Source organism: Semicossyphus pulcher, unplaced genomic scaffold (genome assembly GCF_022749685.1).
Source record: "Semicossyphus pulcher isolate SPU_LCO1_2020_fin unplaced genomic scaffold, fSemPul1.0.p SCAF_21, whole genome shotgun sequence".
Classification (NCBI taxonomy): Eukaryota; Metazoa; Chordata; class Actinopteri; order Labriformes; family Labridae; genus Semicossyphus; species Semicossyphus pulcher.
This window is the reverse complement of record NW_027211695.1, coordinates 5,056,012-5,078,464: the sequence shown is the minus strand read 5'-3', so window position 1 is coordinate 5,078,464 and position 22,453 is coordinate 5,056,012. Positions and strand designations below refer to the sequence as shown.

Sequence of the window (22,453 nt, the reverse complement as noted above, 5' to 3'; positions counted from 1 at the left end):
CGGGGGGTGGGGTAGGAAGGGAGCAAGCGTAAGGGGAGGGGTAGAGTGGAGGTGCCTGGAACTGCGCCTCCCACTCTTGCCTTTCCTCTGGGAATAATACAAGGGCTCCCTGCTGCACCAGTTGATCACTTGAGCAGGGGAGAGGGGGGTGAGGTGGGGTGAGGTTAAAAGGAAGATGGGTATCCTCTGGCACTCAAAAGATTAAGCACCTTATACTGAACTAATGCACTTTATTGAGATGGGATTTGAATAGTTTTTTTTGTGTGTGTGTGTTGGGAATCAGTGCACATACACATTATCTGTGTGCATGTGCAGTTGAACTGGAAGGGGGCGGTGTAACAGTCGGCGGGGTAAATGGTCGGGATGTTAGGTTTTCAAAGTCAGGGGGACCTTTAGTTGAAACCTTATCAGAGAGCAAATCCTTTCTCAAAAGACAAACACTGTTGATATTTCTCTTGTTTAGCATTTTTTTACGTTTATATAAAAAGTAAAGCTATTGAAAAATGGATTATAAAAAACTTGAAGATTTGCACTTGCCTAAAAAAGAAATAACAAAAACAACAAAAAAAATCAAACAAATGGGGTTAGTTATAGAAGTGAATATTTTTTGAATGTGTATGAGTGACAGAGAGTGACTGATGTGTGAGAGTTGGTTTGTGTCAGTAATATACCAGTCTGCACAATGTTTTTTTTTTCTTCTTTTTTGTTGCTTACCAAGATGTATGAAACATAAGAGGCCATTTTTTGTCTTTTTTGTTCAAATGGTAATTTTGTATTCTCATGTTAAAAGTGTGTGTGTGCGTTTCCCTTCTCCAAACAGGGACTTGATTTGTATGTTTTGAGAGAGTGAATGATTGAGAGAGAGAGAGAGAGAGAGAGAGAGAGAGGCCAATTGCACAACACATCCTTTCTCTCACCAGCTCTTCATCCCCAGATAGACGAAATAGAAATGCATTCATTTGTAAATGTTAGCTTTGCGCTCATCACATGATGACCACCACTAGTTTATTTCCCTTAGCTTCTCCGCATGGGGAGCTGTCTGTAGACCTGTGAGGACTAGCAGACAGGGCAAATCATGAGGGACATTACTGTGTGTGCATCAGAATGAGACCTTTGTGCGTGTGTGTGTGTGCGTGTTTTTTCAGTGCGCATGTTCATTTACTGTTCATAGAAATGAGTTAGGACTACAGGTACTCATTTTGAATACATGTGCTTTTTTTGTATGTGTATGAATGCACATTTGTGCCTAAGAACTCTGATAGGGTGCGTGGCCATTGAGACATTAACTCTTTTTTGAGAGCGAGTGTGACGTGTGTCAGTGCTCAGCACAGTGTATGTAAAGTATGTAAGTTTATATCGTAAATGTTTCTAGTTCAGTCTAGGGGTGATCCATCAGAAGGTTAGTCCAGTCTGTTTTCCTGGGGTGTGATCACGTTGCCTTTTGTCAGCTCTCGAACTTGTGAATGAAAGGTGTCGAGTTTCTGACTCTGAAAAAAAAAAATACAGCATCTTAATGTGCAAGTGCACAGAATGGTGCATGAAATGTTAGCATATTGTGTTACTTATTCGTTGTTGCAATTTGATAATGACGAGTTTTCTTTTTTTAATGAAAAATATATATGAATATATACATTATATACAAAGTTTAAAAAGTATTTGGACTAAGATAATGAGCACTTGGGGCTGCTATTTTTGTTGTGTGTTTTAATTTTTTTCCTTAATTTGTTTTTCATTTTTGTTTCATTATCGCCATGTGAAGTGTGTATTATTTCTTTCTTAAGAAAATATTGAATGTATTCCAAAAAAATGACAAGAAACCCGTGCTGATACCAGATATTATTTTTTTCCTCAGAAGATTTCAAAAATGGAAACAAAATACAAAAAAGCTTCAAAGAGTTTAGCGAGGACTTTTTTTTATTTACACAATGGAGAAGAAAAAAAAACTTGGGATGGATACAGTTGAACACACTGCCTCTACAATCCTGGTCGTAAAAATAATGACTGAGAATTGAATGAAAGGACTCTTTCTATTCCATACTGGAGCTTTGGTTGTTTACAAACCACATGGATATCTGTGGGTGCAGTTTTTTGTTTTCATTTATTCATTTTTGTTGAGTTTTTTTTTTTTGTTTGTTCCCACATAAGACGGGTGGGGTTTGCAAGTGCGCTTCTGCCATATGGACATTGAGTGGTGTTGGTTTGAGGAAGAGTTGCAGGCATCACAACAACATGGACAAGATCCTCTAACTGGACCTTTTGTGTGTGGTCGTGGAGCCTGAAACATGATGATCAAACATGGAGCGGTGGCCTGAAAATCAAGGATGGGCTCTGTTTTGTGGAGAACGGAGTGCGGGGGCTGCAAAACCCTAGAGGGAACTGAGAGGGCGATATGAGTACACCTGGTTAGTGCACTTGTCTTCACCTCAACCCTCATGAGCACTCAAACCCTGCCCTCACCAACTCACCTATGCACTTTTGTTCATTCAAGCTGTGAGGTACCATTTGGGGATGGGAGCACAATTACAACAGGAGGATTGCTACGACTTTGACAAGTCACTGAAAAAATATTCCCAAACTGAAATAAGAGACTCGAGAAGCTTCGTCTTCTTCCACCTCCTGTAAATAACCATATTTTTGTATTACCTTTCAGAGTAGAAAGAAAATTTGCAAATGGATGAAGGAAAAAATCACAAGACATTGCTTATATGGAGTGAATGTTCTTCGAGAAAAACCAATCTTTTTTGAATATAGTTTGAGATAGACTCGCTGTGAGTTTCCCTTAGTTTGCCAGTAACCCTGAAGTAATCGGGGATGGAAGGGAAAACCACATGGACATGGACTGAGGTGTTGGCTCAGAGACTGACTGACTACTTATCAAAAAGGATGTTGCAGTCGCTACAAAGAGCCCCACCAAGAGTGTTTGATCAACATTCACAGTGAAAGGTCAGACATAGGTTTGAAGACCTGTTGGCAAGGATGCTTCGTGTTTGTCTACGAACCTGATGACTGTCTTGAGAGCTGTAGAGTGACTGCAGAAGGAACAATCGTTGGCATTGGTAAGATTTGTTCTGGCTTATATTCTTCTTGGTGCTGTATGCTAAGGATTTACTTCAATCAATTGACTTGTTTATTTTGTGGCACTTTGTATCTGGTAGGATTGTTTGGACAGTAGGGTTGATGATTGTCTTTATGTCTTTCTTCCTGCAGGATTCTGGCTGTGCTTTATTTGCTGCCCTCTGCAAAGAGGATCTTATTTACAGCCAACCCATGAACCAGTTAACCCTAAACCTGTCCTTTTGAACTTAACCCTAAGAAACTTTTCTGTCTCAAGTTGGACTGGGCAAGCCATTGGCATTATCAGGTGGACAGTTACCAGATGAAGTTACAGGTTTATTGACCGTGGATCCCATCTGCGTTGGAAGTGTTGGCCTTGGAATTCAATCAGGGGCTCTCTGGCAAGGAAGAGTATAAAGTGGCACCAATTGCCCAGATGTCATCACCGACTTGGCCTGAAACTGTCGGGTGGTTGCGTTGGAGTTCTCCTACCCTGCAGGACAGAGGACCTGCCCTCCTGCTCAGACGTCAGAGACTGAGTGCTGGGTGGGGTTGCAGCACCAGAACTGGATGAACTGAAAGCATTGTACAAAAAAAAAAAAAAAAAGACTTTGAAACATGACAAAACATAAATACATGGCTACATGTCACATAGTTTCTAGAGTCCAAAGGAGTCGCAGACACACTACATGCACACCTACAGCAAAAGCAACGTACACTCAGTTACATTGGCTCTCCTCTAGAACCACGTCTGCACACTTAACAGGGCTACATCGATATCAAATCACACTGATACAGACACACACAAGCATCAAGGCTCATCAGTATAAACGCTGAGCTGTGTAAATAATGTAAAAGTTTCTTTTGATTTTTCTCTCATAGTGGGTTTTGCTTTATTTCTCTATTCAACATGCCTTAAATTGTATAGTTCAGTCCAAATGACTAACTGAAAATGTTCTCTAAATGACGAATTTAAGTTGGAAATCATCTTGTTGACTGTCTAAAGTCAAAGAAAGAAAAGGAGCTTTCTAAAGACAGGTTTCTGTTAGCTAACCGGACGGTCTTTTCCTGTGTTAACCTGCTACACGAACCACCTTGAGAGTTACCATTTGGCTACAGAATAGAGCAGCAAGCGATCTTTGATTTATCTAATTTTGTTGGTGGTTGGCTTTTGTTGCCCTTTTGGTTTCCTTAAAATAAAGAGTGGATTTGTTCAGATTTCCTGTTTAGATTATTTCTGAAGGTGCAGGCTTGAAAAAGGGCTGAAGTCTGTACTGTCCGGAGCTGAGCTGATGAGGTAGAATACACAGAATTGGCTTAAAGCACAGACGTATCGCTGTGTGATAACTATTGTTGGATGTACTGCGCTAGGCTAAACTAAACCAGTGACCGATCCTCCTCAAATTGAAGAGGCTTATGGTTTACCTCCGACACTCCCTGGGTCTTACATGTTCTGAGAGCTAATAGATACTTTTTACTGTTTTTGAGATGTCAAATTAGGCTTGTATTTGAAGTATGATTAGAAGACCAAGCTTGCATGAATTGTGATATTAGTGCGATTTGACGCTAAAACTTGAGTTGGGTGTCAACTTGGCCAAGTTTGCCTCTGCTTTGTCTTTGTAGTCGGTCGTACTGCTGATGATCTCTGATGGCACTGAATAGATAAGGAATCCAATCAGTCTTGTTCCAAGTGTGTATATGTTATTGGATTTGAGAGATTAATGCTTTTAGTCAACTGGTAGGTTTTTGTAAACTTGATAACTAAACAGTATGCAGTTTTTAATTCAAATGGAAACTGATATTCACTTAAAACATCAGTATAGGCTTGTAATCCATATGTGCATTTTGTTTAGCTGAGGTTTGGAGAGATAGTTCCTGCCATAGCTAACTGTTTAAATGACAGTAGCCACCGCAGGCCCCAGTATATAACTGTTAAATTGATACAGAATTAATACTAAATGGTTGCTAAGTTTCTTGTTGTAATCAGTTGCCAAAACAAAGAAATTGACTTTAACCATATGGGTATGCTATCAAGTCTCGTTTGTGAATGACTTTAAAAGTCTATGTTTGACATTTTTAAAAGCTGATATTGTGTGGTGTGCGTTGTTTGTCGGCCAGTCTGTCTCGAAAGAGTAAACAGAAGTATTTTGCAGTTTATTTTACTTCACTACACATGCTTTTATGATTAGATAAACTGCAATATTGTGTTGTAGAAAAGCCTTGGGTGTTTAGTTGCAGCCTTTGAAAAATTCCTGTCACGGCCTGTTGCTTCACGTTATGAAGACAATCGTTTGGTTAAGTTTAGCTCTGGTACCTATAGCTCCAACAATATTTAAAACAAAAATGAAAGCAGTATCTGTCAGCTCAGCTCCTTTGCTCAATGAGAATGAATGTTGTTTCTAAAAACGACATGCATATAATGAAACTGTTAAGAAAAAGAACAACTGAAAGATGTGTAAATAGTTTGGCTTTTGTTTGTTTGAAGAACAAAATAAATACTAAATAAATAGCATTTAGCAGTGACTGACTCAGAATTTCTTATTGAATACTATGACCCTTTGAAGTGTGTTTAGTGTGAAAGTGCAAAAGTTGAAAGGCGTGAACACCAGGCGTGGTATAAACACAACACTGTGCTGCCTGGACGAGCCATGAGGGGGGACGTCGACGTCATTAACGGAACTCTCGCGATAGTTAAAAACACATGGCCGCCCACAGTGTTTACAACTTCTCGAAATGAAGTGAACGGAAACACAAGTCTCGAAGAAGACGGACGTCGTTTATAAGCTATTCGCACTCTCCTGCTGAAAGTGGGACATTGGCACCGTCGAGAAAAGGTGTTTTCAGCCAAACTACGAGCAGAACCAAAGGCCAGGCAAGCACAACACAGGTAGGTGGCATAAGACTGCTAGCCCGGGCTAATGCTAATACGAGCTAACGTGAGGTGGTTGCTGTTTCTGTTGTGGACAGTTTGAGGGAATAGAAGCTTTTTGCCGTTTTATGCTATCATTTTCAAATTACAACGGAAGCAGAGGATGGGGGGCTACACTTGAAAGGCTGTTTCAAATAATTAACCTCGTAAGCTTAAACTTAGCACAATTATCATTATGCTAGTTTGGAGTGGTTTGCACGTCACACGTCTAGCCACAGGTGTCTACGGTGTTTGCATGTGTAACTTGGCGTCAGTTATGTATTCCTCCTAAAACTATAAACGTCACGTGTTCCTGTCTCAATTTACGGATGTAGTGATTTTTTGCAGCAGTGTTCAATAGTGCAAGATGGAGAACATGCATGGGGAAAATAAACTATACATATGGTCTCACTGCCCTGTCCTACTTGTATTGTCTTTTCCCGACAAACTCTAGTTGTCAAGGCTTGTGGGTGCTGTGATGTCCTCGACCCCCAGCAGACTTAAACATCCATACTGCAGGAGGAAGCACTATCCTAGTAGCACCTACCTCACCCACGTCTGACAGCCAACCACCAGAGACGACGCACTTGAACGCCAGATACAGGACTCGACAGGATAGATTGATAAACAAAGGGATATGTCTGACTCGGCTGGAGGTGGTGAAAGTGGAGGTGTGACCGGTGCAGGGCAGGAAGCAGAAGCGGATACAGAGCCCCCTCACAAGGCACCTCCTTTTACTGAAGCTGACAGCTTAGAGGTAGGGAAGGCGTCAGAGGAAGGGGGAGAACCGTCTGCAAAGCGGCCCAAAATGAATGAGGAGGAACAAGGGCTTGAGCAGGTTGCAAAGCCTGTCATGATGGATGAAGAAACAGCAGCACAGGGTGGCCTGCTGCCGGAAGACCAAGCCCCACCAGCACAAAGTACAGTATATTCAGCTTCATTTTTCATATAACATTTTAGTAAAGCTTTGATATTTTATTTTATTTTCTGCCAGGGATTTTGAAGTTGATTGAGCGCAGAGGTCAATGAGTTAACCTGAACCAATTTATTCTTTGATGGCAGGAACTACAGAACCTCCACAATGTGAGGAGGAAGGTCAAGAAGAGGTCTCAATCAGCGTTAGAGGAGAGGAAGAGTGCCATCAGAATGGAGATGGGGGCCATGATGCCCCCTTGGACGAAGGAGAGACGAAACTGGAAGAGAAGCACAACGATGACAGTCCTGCCGACAGCCCCAGTGAAGGACAGCAGTAAGTGGAGAAAGTCCAAAACAATATTTGACACATAACGGGGTAGAGCCGGGCATTTCACAAAGTTTTAATATTGATTCAAACTTCATACAGACAGGAAAAAAATGTTTCGCAATTGGCTTTGCAATTATTCTCTCATTCTTTCTCAGGAAAGCAAAATAATTCACCTCTTCTTATTCAGATCATTGTGTTTTGTCTATGTGTTAAAGGGGCCCTATCTTTTAAATGGATATTCTCTATATTTTTGCATGGGTTTCACATTTTTTTGTGTTTATTGTTCACATTGAAAAAGTGAAAACTGCATCATTCCGTGTTTTTCCAGAATGACACTTTAAAAATGAAGTGGGCCGTTCAGAACAGCTGCAGGTTTCTACTTAGAACCTTGCTTTCGCTGAAATCGACCAATTGTCATTTATTGTCATTTACTGTCATTCACCTCAGGCTGCCAACTTACCATTCCGATACCTCCTAGGTGGGAACTACTGGGTTGCTGCACTTGCTCCGGTGTATCGTCCTCCCACTCAGGGTCTGATTCTGGCTCTTACATATAAGGCCGAATAACAGTTCCTAGAGCAGACATGTTTTCTACAACTTTCGAGTGACAGTGCAGTGCAGCCACTCTCCCACGTGGGGGAGGAGCTACGCGGCCACTCCAAATACTGTCAACTAATTGTGGCTTAGGTCTAACCTTTGAATGGCAAACCGGCTTGTTCGTTTGAAGAGGAAGGAGAGGCTCTGAAAAATGATTTTAAAAATTGTATACATATTTTAATTTAAACAAACTTTACCATTGTGATCCAGAAACACATTAGAATAATAGAATATTGATTGCATAGCTAAAATATGTCCCCTTTAAGGAGCTGTGTAACAGCCTATAGTCAATTCCAGTGCAGGACTAGTTGAACTTTGTGCCATGTATTGTTACTACTGCCTGAATTTCCTGTCAGCCTCACCATTTTTTGAATGCTTAAACCACTATAAGCAGTCTTGCCGTCTGCTTGCAGTCAGCCTAAATCCATGTGAATGACCTCTTAGCCAGGCTATTGTATATTTAGTTCAGTTCTTGCCAATATAAATGATAGTGATCCTGTTAAATAATATCAAACCCTAATACTGGCCAGAATAATCCTGATTGAACAGACTTATAACTAGGGGGTAAAGATTAACACCTAGGAAATTATGTGTAATTATTCTATCTTAAACAAAACACAGGTCAGAACCAGTAGAGTATCTAATTTTCCTCACTGTATCCTAAAAAATTGAAAACCAATAGAAGGTGAGACATGAATACCTGTTATGTTCTATACACCTACAAAGTCTACAAACTAAGTCATTGGGTTACTGTACTATATCGAATGGATATTAAACACTCAAAGCAAGCTGTGGTGTGGTTAAACCATTTAGTAAATATTTTAAAGTCCATATCGCACTCCCTGCAGCCAGATTGGGAAAGTGATAATAAAAAATAAAGAAGAAATATATGTAAAATAACACTCAGTTAAAAGCTTAGTTTTTTTCAGCCAAAGCAAAGCAGGAAATTGACAGGAATTGTGGGATCAACTTGCTTTAATCCCAATGTTGACAATAATTGCACAGTTGCAGCTATTTGAACATGTGTAATTGCCTGTGAGTGTTTGATGTTGCCTTGCTTCCTCTGTGCATTTTTAATAGCACTCATTTTGAAGTGGGGCAGCGAAAGCACGACAGCATTAACTGATTAAACATTTAACACTATCAATCATCGCAGTGGTAAAATTCAGACAAGATGAGATGATGGAAGATGAAAAAATGATGGAATTAACCTGCAGAGGTGTGAAATTGAATTAACAATGCTCTCCACTTTGTGTTGACAGTGGGTCTAAAAGGAGCAGCTCAGCCCTCGCCGGTGAATTCACCACGTGTTTTCCTGTTAACAGAATATAACAAATTTAAGAAGCACACAAATAACTTTACTATAAGGGGTCACAAATCTAGGATGTGGTTGTATTCATTCTTTATCTTTATGGGAAGTTTTGTCTTTCAGCATGTTGTTGAATGTTTAATCTAATCAAGTCTAATCTTGCTTCCAGCCTAGGCCTCGATTTTACCCAGAATCCTCAGATGCTGACTGGTTCCTGGACTGAGTACTCGACAGTTCCGGAGAATTACCTCAAAGGCTGCAAATGGTAATCCCTTCTAAAATTAACATGTCACATAACGCACCATGTGGATTATGTGTGGGGAGCTTCAAAGGTGCTCAGAGTTAATCTTTCACATCATTATCGCATGTGTGAGTCATTAGTATGATTTAATATAAATTCACAAGACTATCGCATTTGTACATTTTGTGAGGAGCAGAAATCAAAGACATTTTCTGGTGTCCTGGATTACTGAGAAAACATTCTTTCAGCTCAAATAAAGCTAGTAAGAAAAGAGTGACTTCCCCTGTGTCTGTCATTCTCAGGGTAGAGGAGGAACACGATTTCTGACAATGAATAAATGACGCCACTACAAACTCGTCACGATAGAACAATTTATCAATCAAGTTAAATGTATTCATGCGAAAAGTGCTAATTACAGCACCTTTAGTCCAAATTGCCTCTGTACTAAAGCATTTACCTGTGCACATGTACAATTCATACACCATCTTTTTCTCATCCTCCCCGCTTGTCTTAACCAGGGCCCCTGACGGTTCCTGCATCCTGACCAACAGTGCAGACAATGTGCTCCGTGTGTACAACCTTCCTCCAGAGATTTACAGCTATAACTGGGACTTGCTTCCCGAGATGGTGAGTACACAGATAGTTTAGCATCCCCACGTGTTTGTGCAGAGGAAAGAAAAATAAGCTGACTGGCAAAGTGAGGTTTAGTCAAGCAAGAAAGTTGAAGGCTTTTAATAAAAGCTGTTCCCGCACACAATAACAGCTTAGAGACGGCACGCAGGATTAGAGACTTGAATTAACATAGATAGGGAGTTTAAGTCATTAACGGTGTTTGGTATTATTTGGTTTTCTTTTTAATTTGAAATAAATTCTAATATTTTTAAATTCAATTAAATGACATTAGATCAATCATAGTTAAGCATACTGATTTGTGAGTTTCATTTATATTTCTCCACAATCCATCCATTCTTTTTAGCCAGATTTAAGTACACAAATTACCGTTGTTCTTTCCCAATGTTTTCACGGCATTGAAAGTTCATTTGCAGTCTGATATATTTGAAAATTAGAGCAAATTGCATCTCAAGCCCTTTTCCCACTGGTCAAAAACACCCGGCTTTTGTGCTTAGTGGGAAAAGCTACCCGGGTCAAAAGACTCTGCAGTAGACCCGGGCAATTATCGCCTCGGCTCCGATCAGCATTGATGAGATCACATCGACACGCTAATCTCCAACCTCCTTCCGGCGTGATGCTATGCTCTGTCGGGAACTTCTGCGACTCCTTGTCGAACATCGTTCCAAATAAGTCCGCGCCGAGTTTGATAAACAGACTGAATGAGTAACGGATACAATAAAGACCTAACCACCGTAACATCTTCACTGTTTACTAACCCTGTTTCGGGCACGTTTGTGACGTCAGACGGCGACGCAGCAGAAAAGAGACCAAAAGGCGTTTACTCCACTGGCAGTGGGAACAGAGACAATCGGCATCTATAAGCGGTTCTTCCCGGGTCTGAAAAACCCACGTATACAGACCGTCAGTATGTCGTTCTTGAAGATGAAGATAACTGAAACATTTAATTCCCTTTAAGACAGCTGCTTGAGAAATTGTATAATTGATGATGAGTGAGGCTTCCTGACATTAAGGTTTTGGGAAATATCAAGTGGACAGCCAATCTCGTAATTGTCTCAGAGGCTGTGTGATCACTGAACAAGAATAATTGAAAAATAATCCATCTTACTTAATTACAGAGATCTCATTTTTGAAAAGGGGTGGAAAATTGAGATTTGATTGCCCCGTTTCTGTCGCTGGCTTTTGGCTTTTTGAATTATTGTACAAGAAACAGCCTTTGATATTGTGCTCTAGTCTGTCTTATAGATCCCATCAGTCATTGCAGTTTTACACTGTGTGCTGCCTCCTTCACCTTCTCTCATTCTGTGGCAGAGTCCAGTGCTGCGGATGGCAGAGGGAGACACCATCTACGACTACTGCTGGTACCCTAAGATGAACTCTCTGGACCCGGACACGTGCTTGTGAGTTCAGCTTTGATCTTTTACCAGAGCCTCGGCTCGTAACAGCTGGATATATGAGACATTTAAAGTTCTCTTTGAAGGTCAGCCTGCCAGATGGTGAAGGATGTATACAGAAAAGTTACTATGTTGTTTATGGTGGCTGGTGTCAGTCAGTGATTGGTGTTTTTAATCTCGAGTGTTAGAGTGGTACACTGTGTGTCTGTGTGTGAGCAGGATTTTCTGCATGCTTGAGCCTGTCTCCCGAGTATAGAAGATATTGTTGAATGCTTGTGACCCATTCTCTGATCCCTGTGGTATTTGCACTCGTTGTGGGAGCCGGCTGCCTGCGCGGAGAGAGGCTGTAAATGCTTTGTGATGTCTCTCATTATGAGTGAAGAGTTGGCCTTCGTCTTGTCTGCCTCTGCCTCCATCACAATCCGCTCGGCTGTTTGAGGCCCATGGTGCTTTTCAGCATGATTCAGCCCACTAACAGCTCTCTCGAGTCCAGACAGCACCTAAAGGGCCTTATGATTCCCTGACTCGGTGATTCTCTTTTCATCTCATTCTCTTTTTATGCCATTTTTCAGCAGGCGCACACTTGAGCGGGCTTTTAAAATGTGGTAATAATGACATCACTGTGAGTTTTTGTGTGCGCTGTGAAGCAGAGCCAACATCAGTTACACCCAGCCGTCACAGTGGAGAATGCATATCGTCTGTGGCGAGAGAGGTAGGTCGGTGCTAACGAGCTGAGGTCAAGTTGCCAACAGTTTTCACTGTGTCTAAACCTTCTCCCCCTGCTCCCATCATCCACCAGTTATAGCGTCCACCCTCCAACAGATCCCTCTGATCAAGGCTTAGTGTTGGCACCGCTCCACCCCAACACCAGACAGCCTTCACTGTGAGAGAGGAAGGGGGCTGCAGGTCAGGAGCTGCATGCCCAAAGATGAGAGTAGTGTAAACAGCACAATGATCATCAAACGACTCATGTGGACAACAAACCACTTGAGAGGCCTCTGTGTATCTGCCAAAGCCGTGCAAAGACCTGTCTGTCATGAGGATGAGGATGCCAGTAGGAGCTGACAGCAGATCTTCTTTAGATCGTTGCCATATATCAGAGAAGAGCACCTGCTGGGCGCAGCTAGGGGGATGGATATGTTCAGAATAAATTAGTAAGGGGGAGGCAACTAGATAAAGGTTGTTTTTATTTTTTTAGATTATTAAACACATTTATAGAAAACCCTTTTTTTGTTGCCCCCCCTTCTTCGCCCTCTTTCCACATCTACCATTTTGTCTCACATCCTCCCCCCGCGCTCCTTGAACTCTCCGTCTGCCAAAAGCCGCGCATTGTTGATGCCCCTCCTGTAGAGAGGGAATAAGGGCCCCTGTTATGGCGCGGTTAAGTTGCACTGAGTTCTAGGCTCTGCTCCAAGCTAGCAGCAGTCTAGCATTATAATTGGGCATTTCCCTGCTCTGGAATAAAGCTGCGGCTCAGAGGGGCCATAACAGAACACGGCAGCAGCGGTAGGGGCTAATTTCCTTTGTCTAATTGAGCCACAGTGATGTTTAGGCATTTGTTCAGTTCCAGTAATTAGAGTTAAAAAGGCATGGCTCAGTCTTTGGCCCTGAATTGAATCAATAAGAATGTGCCGTGGTCTTGTCTCCATAATGAGGCAAGGCACAATGCTGCGTGTTTGTTTTGATGCATTCAGGTGGATGTGGTGCAGTAGAGGTTAGGAACAAGAGAGTGACTACAACAACTTTTTTTGGTCATACATTATGTATATGTTTGAATTTGCTTTGTATCCTCTGAGATGCACTTACAGCATTTTATTCCCCCAGTTAGTTTGTTTTACTTAAAGGGACAGCCACCGTTTCTAGACCGAAACCCCAAGTCGGTATCATGCCGCGTTTAGACGACATTCATGTGACACTGAAGCAACTGAAGTCAGTCGAACCAATTCTGTGTAGTGAGCACATTTCAAACATGGCATATAGCTTCAAGCAGCAAAAGGAGCAGCCCAACTTTATGTGCAGTTTTCCCCATGATGCATAAGATTGACTCTTAAGTCGTTAATTTTTTTTATTTCAGGGATGCACGATATTAGATTATTTTTTGCTGATATCCAATATGCCGATATTTTCCAACCCTTTTTGCCGATTGCCATTAGGCACATGTTTTTTCCCACCTAATTCCGGGGAAGATCAAGTCTCCCCTGCAGTGGAAGTGATATCATGCCTACTCTTATTGTCGTGTCCCACTGGCAGATGCAGAAATAACATAATACAGTGCTTTTTAAAATGTCCACATTCACCGCGCAATATGAGAAAACTACTTAATCTTAGGTTGTGTACAAAATGCCATATTTATTTGTTCGTAACATTTTCTTTCAAATAAAAATGTAATCTCCATTTAACAGGCTTGGATGATGCTCACTCTGAGACAGTCCTGAAAACAGCCACAACTAGGGCAAATTTTTACCTATTGCACAGAACAAATGCATAAAATGAAACCAGCCTTTTTGTCCGTTTCTAACTTTGAAAAACTGCCGTAGCGCAGACATCTTGCACCTTAATTCACGCTTGACAGTAGGGATGGGGGCGACTAATCGAGTACTTGTTGCTTGACGTCGTTATTCGAGTAACGTTACTCTACTCGCGCACCCACGCATGCCTAAAGTAGTTTAACTCAGTTACGTGCACCTTGTCAGCCGTGACCAGGAAAAGTGATGTCTGGATGCCCGGAGATATGCTCCCATTAAGTGTTGTGGAAGGAGAAGGCTTCCGTGAGCTGATGGCGTTTGTTCTGGAGTACATGCCATCATCACGCCAGCCAACAGCTGCGAAGTGGAAAAATTGTGAGTTGCGTATTAAGCAACACGTAACAGAATATCTGCCGATGCCGATATGTCATTTTCGAGCCATAATCTGCAGATACCGATAACGTGCATCCCTAATTGTTTTTATTAAATGTGACGGGGGAGGCTACCCCCTCATTTGCTTACGGTCTAGACACGGCGTAGTACAAACCAGTTCACTCACAGAATGCTGAATTTGTTCTTGTAAATGAATTGGAAAAAAAAAAAATTGTCGAATAACTAATTTCTTAATTGGAAGCTGTAAAAAAAATTGCCCTCGGGGACAATAAAAATGAAGTCCATTAAGTATTCTCAACATTTATTCACCCTTGTTTCTTAATATGCATCATTCACTCTCTATTCCCTGATGTCCGTCATTTCTTTCCCCATTTGTCTAAATAATTAATTCTCTTCTCCTCTTTGCCCTTTTTTTTTTCGTCACTTCTTTCCCACAGTTTGGCCAGCAGCAGCCGTGACAACCCAGTCCACGTGTGGGACGCGTTTTACGGGGAGGTGCGAGCCAGTTTCCGACCCTACAATCACCTGGATGAGCTGACGGCTGCTCACTCCCTTTGCTTCTCGCCTGACGGAACGCAGCTCTACTGCGGCTTCGACAAAACCGTCAGGGTCTTTTACACCGACCGTCCGGGAAGAGACTGCGAGGAGCGGCCCACGATAGGTCGGTCATCAACTTCTGTCACACAACTTTAGGCATTACATTAAAGTAAATATGTTTGTGAGCTGGGATTGTTTTGAAAACTCTCCCTGTTGTTCAAGGACGCTCCAAACTCTGAAAGTGAAGAACAATTGACAAAAAGAAAAGTTTCCTGTAAAATTCAAACCACAAAACAAACAATAAGCAAACAGAGACATAGTGAAAAGAATGATGTGAAGTTGTTTTGTTGTATTCAAAAAGTTCCTCTTTGACAGCCGGCTGTCACATCACACAGGCTCCTTGAACAAACCAACAAGGAGCGTTTTTTATTATGTACTTCTAAGAAACGAATAAAAGGAACTAAATGTTTACTGTCATGAATTCCTAATCTTTGTCACACTATTCAAACAAGTTTCAGTTCGCTGAAAGGTTTGTGTATCGCACTGGAATGAACCTGTTTGTCTGGAAGTTAACGGGCTGAAGCACCAAAATGATCCTTCAAAAAGTCAACCAAGAGTGTTTTCATTCATTAGTTTTATTATTAGTGACAAGTTATGCAGAATGACTTCTCAGGCAGCAACACTGAAGCCAAATATCAAATGCAAAATATGGATTTTAAGTAAACTCTGCTCTGCTGGTAAGCCCCTTAGCGTCTTGCTCTGGTCGTTTCTTGTCTGTTTGGTTCCATCTGCTCTGCTTGATAATTAATAACTGCATTTTAGGCGCAAATATATGGTAAATCTCCAAAACACAGTAAGTGATACATGACTGTGCCAAAACCTTGCCTCTGCTTCTTTGTGCCAGACATGCTAAAAGCCATTTTAAAACAGGATGATTGTGGAAGGAGTAAGCGGGTATAGGAAATAGTTAAATGTGAGTTTCTGCATGCGTTGTTTGCACGTATTTTCTCCTTGGAGATGTAATCAGCAATCTAGAAGCCGCCAGAAAGTCAACTTTGAGTAGAAGTGATTGTGAGTTAAGTCTTTTCATCCTGTTAAAAGGCTGAGAGCCCTGCCAAATGCTACTCTCTTGTCTTCACTGCAGTGAAAAAGCAGGGCCAAAGTGGCATCATCTCCTGCTTTGGCTTCAGCCCCTGCCAGTCTGTTTACGCCTGTGGCTCTTACTCCCGCTGCGCTGGCCTCTACTCCTGCCAAGACGGCACCCTGCTGGCTCTGCTGCCGACCCGCCACCACGGAGGCCTCACCCATCTGCTCTTCTCCCCTGACGGCAACTACCTGTACACCGGCGGGCGCAAGGTGAACACACACACGAGCGCACACACTTGCATACAGACACCTAAGGGTAGCAATGCTGCCTTGTTTAAACGATCACACACACATAACATGAAGGGTTTGTGTGTTAAGCAGGGAACAAACGACTTTGCTCTGTTGCGCTGGAAAATTGGTTTACACAAGCATTATCAGACTTTTGGATGGGAGTTTATTAGCTAAGTTCCTGTTTTGATGCCATGAGTCAGCTTGTAATTAATCTGAATAGGCATCAGAGCATTCCCCTGAAAGTGCGGCTAAAAGATTCACAAAGGTGCTGCAGAGGTTTGCCATCACAGGAGCTTGGATTTGTTGTGAATGACACGGAAACAAACGGTCAGTGTCAGGAGTTTTGTCCTAATTTGACATCACACAATTTGTCCACAACGTCCTATTGATGCGGATATAAAGACTCCATAGACATCAAACCGTGTGTGATTCAATGCCCTCCTTTCATCCCTGTTAGCTAATGTCACTCTGTTCAGATTAAACTAGTTTAACATTCCAGAGTCTACAAAGTTATTCTGTAACATGCACGTCACTCCGCCGCTTTATTCGTCTACAATTTAGCAGCTGGGTCAAGAGACAGATTAACTGTGTCAGGAAGGTCTGTGTCGACATCAGGTCAGCGTAAGTAATACATGTGGATGAAGATAATCGTAATCAATAAACCTGAATCTGTGCATAGTTTCATTGCAGGTTAGAGTAAATACTGAGGAATACATATCACTGCACAGACCTAAGCCACAAGAACTCCATTCCAACATTAAGACCTGGCAGAGACTTCAGAGTCGGCTTGCTCCTCCTCACTGTAGTATACAGTCAGTATATTAATAACTTTTATCCCCAAAATATATTATACGAGTCTGTTTAGACATGGATGTAAACGTCGACGTTACTGGTTGGCAGAGGCACAGCCACTCGCATTCCGTTAAGCAGATCAGCTGCTCCTCGTTTGGAAGAAAGAAAATCGAATGTGTTTATTTCTTATCTAAAGTGGGCAGTTTGCAAGCAGGACGTTCGTATCTGAAAACAAAAGGAAAGGGTCGTGCTCTTGATATCCACCTGGATGACAGAGCCCTCATTGTTCAATATGAGATGGAGGCAACTGTTACAGAGTGCGCACTAGACCTGTTCTACAGTGTAAAATAGCAGTCTAAAAATAAATGATAGATTTATTTAAAGTTGAAACTTACAGTGAGCTGAATTCTTTTGTTGATGTGTAGGATCCCGAAATACTGTGCTGGGACCTAAGGGAGCCGGGCAAGGTTGTCTTTTCACTCAAGAGGAACGTGGCCACTAACCAGCGCATCTACTTTGACCTCGACCTGTAAGTTGACTTTACCAACTAGAACTGTGTGTGCGCTTGAAATGTGACCAAGACCACATAATGTGTATGCACATTTTATTCTATTGTTGAACTTCAACATGGGAGTATGAATGCTGATTAACCACATGTGACCTTTTATTTATTACATTGTTCTTGTTAAGGTCAGGCAGGTACCTGCTGAGTGGCGACACAGAGGGAGTGGTGTCAGTGTGGGACACCCACACAGCTCCTCCTGATGGTAACGAGGAGCTGCTGCAGCCTCAGCTCAGGTTCAAGGCCCATTGGGACTGCACCAACGGCATCAGGTATGATTACAATTGGCAAGGTCTAAGCGCAGCAGAAGTACTAGCATTCACACTTAGCATTTCAATGCGTCTGCAAATGCGTCTTCATCGACCACTTGTGATCGGATCTCACTTTCCCGCTCTGTATGCAAATGAATACAGAGCCTCATTCACCTCACCGACGGCTCATCTCATTCACAGCAAGGTGTGGTTTATTCTTTATAAAGGTTATTCATAGAAATACGGACAGACTGACCCTATTGAGTCAAGGGCAGAGCATGAGAAACACAGATCTGTGTCCTCACTGCGCTGCATGATTAAACTCTAAAAATCAAGTGATCCACTTGCAGTTATCAAACTGTGATAAAATGCTCGTGGATCATATCTCCGACCCGCGCCGTCTCTCCCCCTCGTCGGTTCGGGATCGTCCCGTATTAAAAACTTAAATGCAGTCTCTCTCTCACTGAATAAACACAGACACAATCTATCTGTATTTCCGCTCTCATGCATTAATCTACGTTTACACAGCTGCAGTGACATGAGACATAAATTGCAGGAAACACGGCGGAGAAATGTTAGATCAGACGGGAAAGAGAGGCGAGTGATCTCCGGTATCCACGCGATCGTTGCCGTGGATACGGAGAGAGTGGGCGGTGCTTAATGTGGCCCAGGATACGCTGCCGGACGTGTGTGGATAAATGCGTCCCAGACCACCTCCGTATGTGGCCCGAGTGATCGGATCTGAATGAGTCCTCAATCCATCCTGGCAGCGTTCAGACCTGTGGTTAAGACTGTCCACTTGAAAACCACATGTTAATACCAGTTGTGTTAAGGGCCTAATAGGTACAACCACACATTTATTTTGCCCCAACTAACTACTATTAACTACTCTACAGTCACTAACATGAGTCACTGTTTTCCTGCCTGAAAGTCCTGCTGTGTGCCACTCTTCGGTCCCCCTATCATTCACACACAAGAACAGCAGATGCAAACAAACCCTTCAAAATATAATTTTAAGGGAAGAAACAGCTGCCAAATTCAGAGTGGTTATATTACACGAGATGGTGTATAACTATTTTGTGAGAACAAATCGCAATAAGTGCAGCTTATGTCTGCATTTATGAAAAAGCTGATAAATGGCTCTGTGGCTTGGCATTGCAAATTTAGCACATGCTGTTTCCTTAGTGTTTTCATCTACATGTATTTTAAATACAGGTGCAATGACACGGTGCATCCATGAATCCTTCTCTTCTACAGCATTCATCCCTTCATGCCATTGTTGGCGACGTCCAGTGGGCAGCGTCAGTTCCCGTGGCCCGGCGACAGCGAGGGCGACTCGGCCTCCGACGGCGAGGGAGGAGAAGCCGTGATGTCACCGCAGGAGATCAGACAAGACAACACCCTGTCTCTGTGGTGGGCCGGACCGCTCGGCCCCGCGGCAGAGGGGGGCCAGGAGCAGAGTTCGGCGGAGGCGGAGGCCTGAGGTTCTGTGAGGTCAGCCAGCGGACACAGATTGAGTTACACCTGCCATGTGATATTTATTTTGGGAGTGTTTGTTATGGATAACGCTTATTATGGGTCACTCAGATTCTCTTCACCATCAGCAACATGAAGTCTTGAGGTGGAAAAGCATTTCTTGATCGTTTTTATACATCCAGTCACTTTAAACATCACCGCATTAACAGTCTAAATAAATGTCATAACATATCATGTGCAGGTTTGCAACATATGCAGACGCAATGAAAGGATTGTGAAGCATTGCACATCAGGTCAGTACGGAACAGATATCCAGGGCTGAAGACTTCATCGTTGTCATGCCAAATTGTTAAATGAGAATTGGAACTATACGCCAAGAATGTGGTCAATGCTAAAACCAAGGAGGTTTCCTTAAAACCTTACTCAGGCTGAGACAACATGTGGGTTGCACAAGGAGCGGACTGTGGCCTCGTCTTAATTTTGTTATTAAATTACTTGTTCTGTTAACATCGTCAAGATGAAATCTAAATTCATTAAACTTTTTTTATAATGAGAACTCGACTTCCTCAATGGGAGGATAATTTTAGGGCCTTGATTGGTGGTGTCTATCAACTGGTCACACCTGCGATCTGAGTTGTATCTGTGGGAGTGTTTGTTTACGTGCGTGTCGCTGTAATGCTGCCCTGGAGATTCTCAACTGCTATAGTAACAGTAAGTGCCATTTGTTCTTGAGCTTTGCTTTTGTAAACCGATGGGATCTCCTGTTTTTACCTTCTTTTTTTAAACTTTAGGACGCACTAAGTGTTGTGTCGCTGAGTGCATGCCCACAGATGTATATTTTTGTAAAACCACAAGGCTCATTCTGATTTTCTGAATGTATACTCTGTAAGCAGCTAGCTTGATTACTGTAACCTTATAAAAATCTGTGAAAGTCTTCTAGTCGTGCGTGAACCGAGTGATGTCTTCTTTATTTTTTCAAAAGACTGTGTGTGGATTACATTTGTACCTGTTTGAGTGGTGATGTGGCAGCACAAATGTGTTTGTATGATGTTTATAATGTACCGCAGTGTAAGCTTATGCTGCTATTGGTGGGGTGTGCTTTGCAGGTTGATCCAAAGGAGCACAGCAGGCTCCAAACTACGCCTTGTAACTTTAGACACAGAGGCTGACGCATCAGTTTGAAGCCAGTGTTGAACAAGGTTTTACTTCTTGGAACTCAAATTTGTAGCCTACAATTAGGGATAGACCGATTATCGGCCGGGCCGATTATTGGTGCCGATATTCGGCATTTTGACGCATATCAGCATCGGCCTTTTTTTTTTTTTTTTTTTTTTTTTAAATGTAATTTTTTTTGTTTGTTTGTTTGTTTGTTTTTTTAATCCGACGGCCGATAAGAGATCAATTTAAAACTGGGTTATTTTGGCTCTGATGCATATGCTTAAAGGCATTTAAACAAAGTTAAATGTTGGAGTTTGTATTATTCAAAATTTTGACGCCAATATTTTCACTTTTACTGCAAATGAATATCGGCTTTAAATATCGGTTATCGGCCTCCTTGACTACTAATAATCGGTATCGTTATCGGCCCTGAAAAAACCATATCGGTCTATCTCTACCTACAATTATGAAGCTACTATCCCACAACACTACACAAGTTTGCTCTACCAGGAAGCACTCGGAACCATGTAGGCCTTGATGTCACATTAGGTGGTCGATCAAGGGTTGTGTCCACGCCAGGTGCTGGTTTTATTCAAGCTGGAGTGAATTAAAAGCATATCTCTTCACGACTTCATGGTCTTTTCTCTTTTTCCTCTCTCCGTGTAAAGCAGACCAGAGTTGGATGCCCTGTAATAAATCCACAATGAATGCAGAATGAAGTTACACTGGAGTCAAGAGGCAGCTCTTAAAAGCTAAAGGGACTTTTGGCTGTCGCTTATGAGATGGAAACTATTCATAGCTTTCACCTTCCCCACACACATTTTGTATGAATGTGCACACACTCATGTATTTGATTGTCTGAAACCACAGGGGCACGCTGAGCAGAGAGCCAAGTCAGAGAGCTGCACTGTTGTGTTGAGCAGGTTGCTTAGCAACCATCTCCGCCTCGGGAGAGGAAAGTGGATAGAAAGACGACAAGTAGGAAAATTGGGGGCAGAGAAAGAAAAATGCCAAACAAGTGTAATAGATTATCCATGGGTGTAGTGATTGCTACTTTTCTGTCTGATGGTCTGGGTCTCCAGTCTCAGCCCTACCACAGAGTGAAGTGTGTGTGGGGCGGTGAGGGAGATGTTGTTCCGTATCACCACTCGGTGTCTCTTGTTGGCCATTAGGAGCAGAAAGTGGTTATGATGCTGTAAATCAAGTCGATCTCTGGACAGTTCTTTTGGCTTGATGTTTGCGTTTTGTCATGTTGAATAAACTATAAGACCTTTTACATATACCACCTTTTAAGTCAAATACACTAATAACTTGTGTAATACAATGATTACTTTTAAACAAAGAATGAATGCGTAAGGGGATCACAGGTTGAATGATCCTACAGAGTTACATGTCAATCAGCTCTGTAGTTCCTCTCAAAAGCACAGAGCATTTTAAAACGATGTTTTGGTTTTATTGCCCATAACTTTGCTTCTGTTCCTCCACCACTTCAGGACAGCTCTGATAAAGCCACTTTATACTACCTGTCCAGCATGAAACAACAAAGTAGCAGGTGAACATGTTGACTTTGAGGTCGAACTTAAAGATATAATCTCAAAGTTCTCAGTTTTGTTCTATTTGGCGGGAACTTATATATATAAAAGGCAACTGTAGGCGCATACTTCCTAGATAACCAGACGTCTGCGGTTGGCTCCCTTTGTTACGGTTGTAACTCCTGATTTTCCTCTCCGCCTACCCACTCTGGCAGACCAACCACTGCTGGGGGATTACGCGTGACTCACTGGGTGCTGCTTGTGATTTTTTTCCACGACACCCAGTCTGTAATAATACTATATACTACTATCAGTGGGCCATAGGCTCAATCACCATTGTGTCACTTCATTTGGCAACAGATAGTGACTTAACAGACATTTATTTAAAGCTCCTGTGAGGAACTTTCAGTTTGTGCTGATTTTGGCGCCCCCTGTGGACAAAGCCGTACCTCTTATCTCTTTGCTGATTCTGTCCTGTTCATGCTTAAGTGGTCACATCCTGCTTTCTTTGAGCGATACGTGTCGCTCACTTTA

The 22,453-nt window shown here is 42.2% G+C and overlaps 1 protein-coding gene across 2 annotated transcripts; it reads left to right on the top strand.

Annotated features, from left to right (window-relative positions):
* The first annotated feature begins 5,764 nt into the window (after positions 1-5,764).
* On the top strand, positions 5,765-20,163 carry wrap53 (WD repeat containing, antisense to TP53). Of its 2 annotated transcripts, none has more exons than XM_069672365.1 (11): positions 5,765-5,941; positions 6,417-6,882; positions 7,025-7,211; positions 9,281-9,376; positions 9,871-9,979; positions 11,294-11,382; positions 14,672-14,895; positions 16,027-16,127; positions 17,366-17,469; positions 17,631-17,774; positions 19,011-20,163. In XM_069672365.1, the coding sequence occupies exons 2-11, from the start codon at positions 6,600-6,602 to the stop codon at positions 19,234-19,236; spliced, it is 1,563 nt and encodes a 520-aa protein (XP_069528466.1). In that variant the 5' UTR covers positions 5,765-5,941; positions 6,417-6,599; the 3' UTR covers positions 19,237-20,163. The 2 variants fall into 2 exon arrangements, with proteins under 2 accessions (XP_069528466.1, XP_069528465.1); XM_069672364.1 differs by having other exon boundaries at positions 15,916-16,127.
* The last annotated feature ends 2,290 nt before the right edge of the window (positions 20,164-22,453 follow it).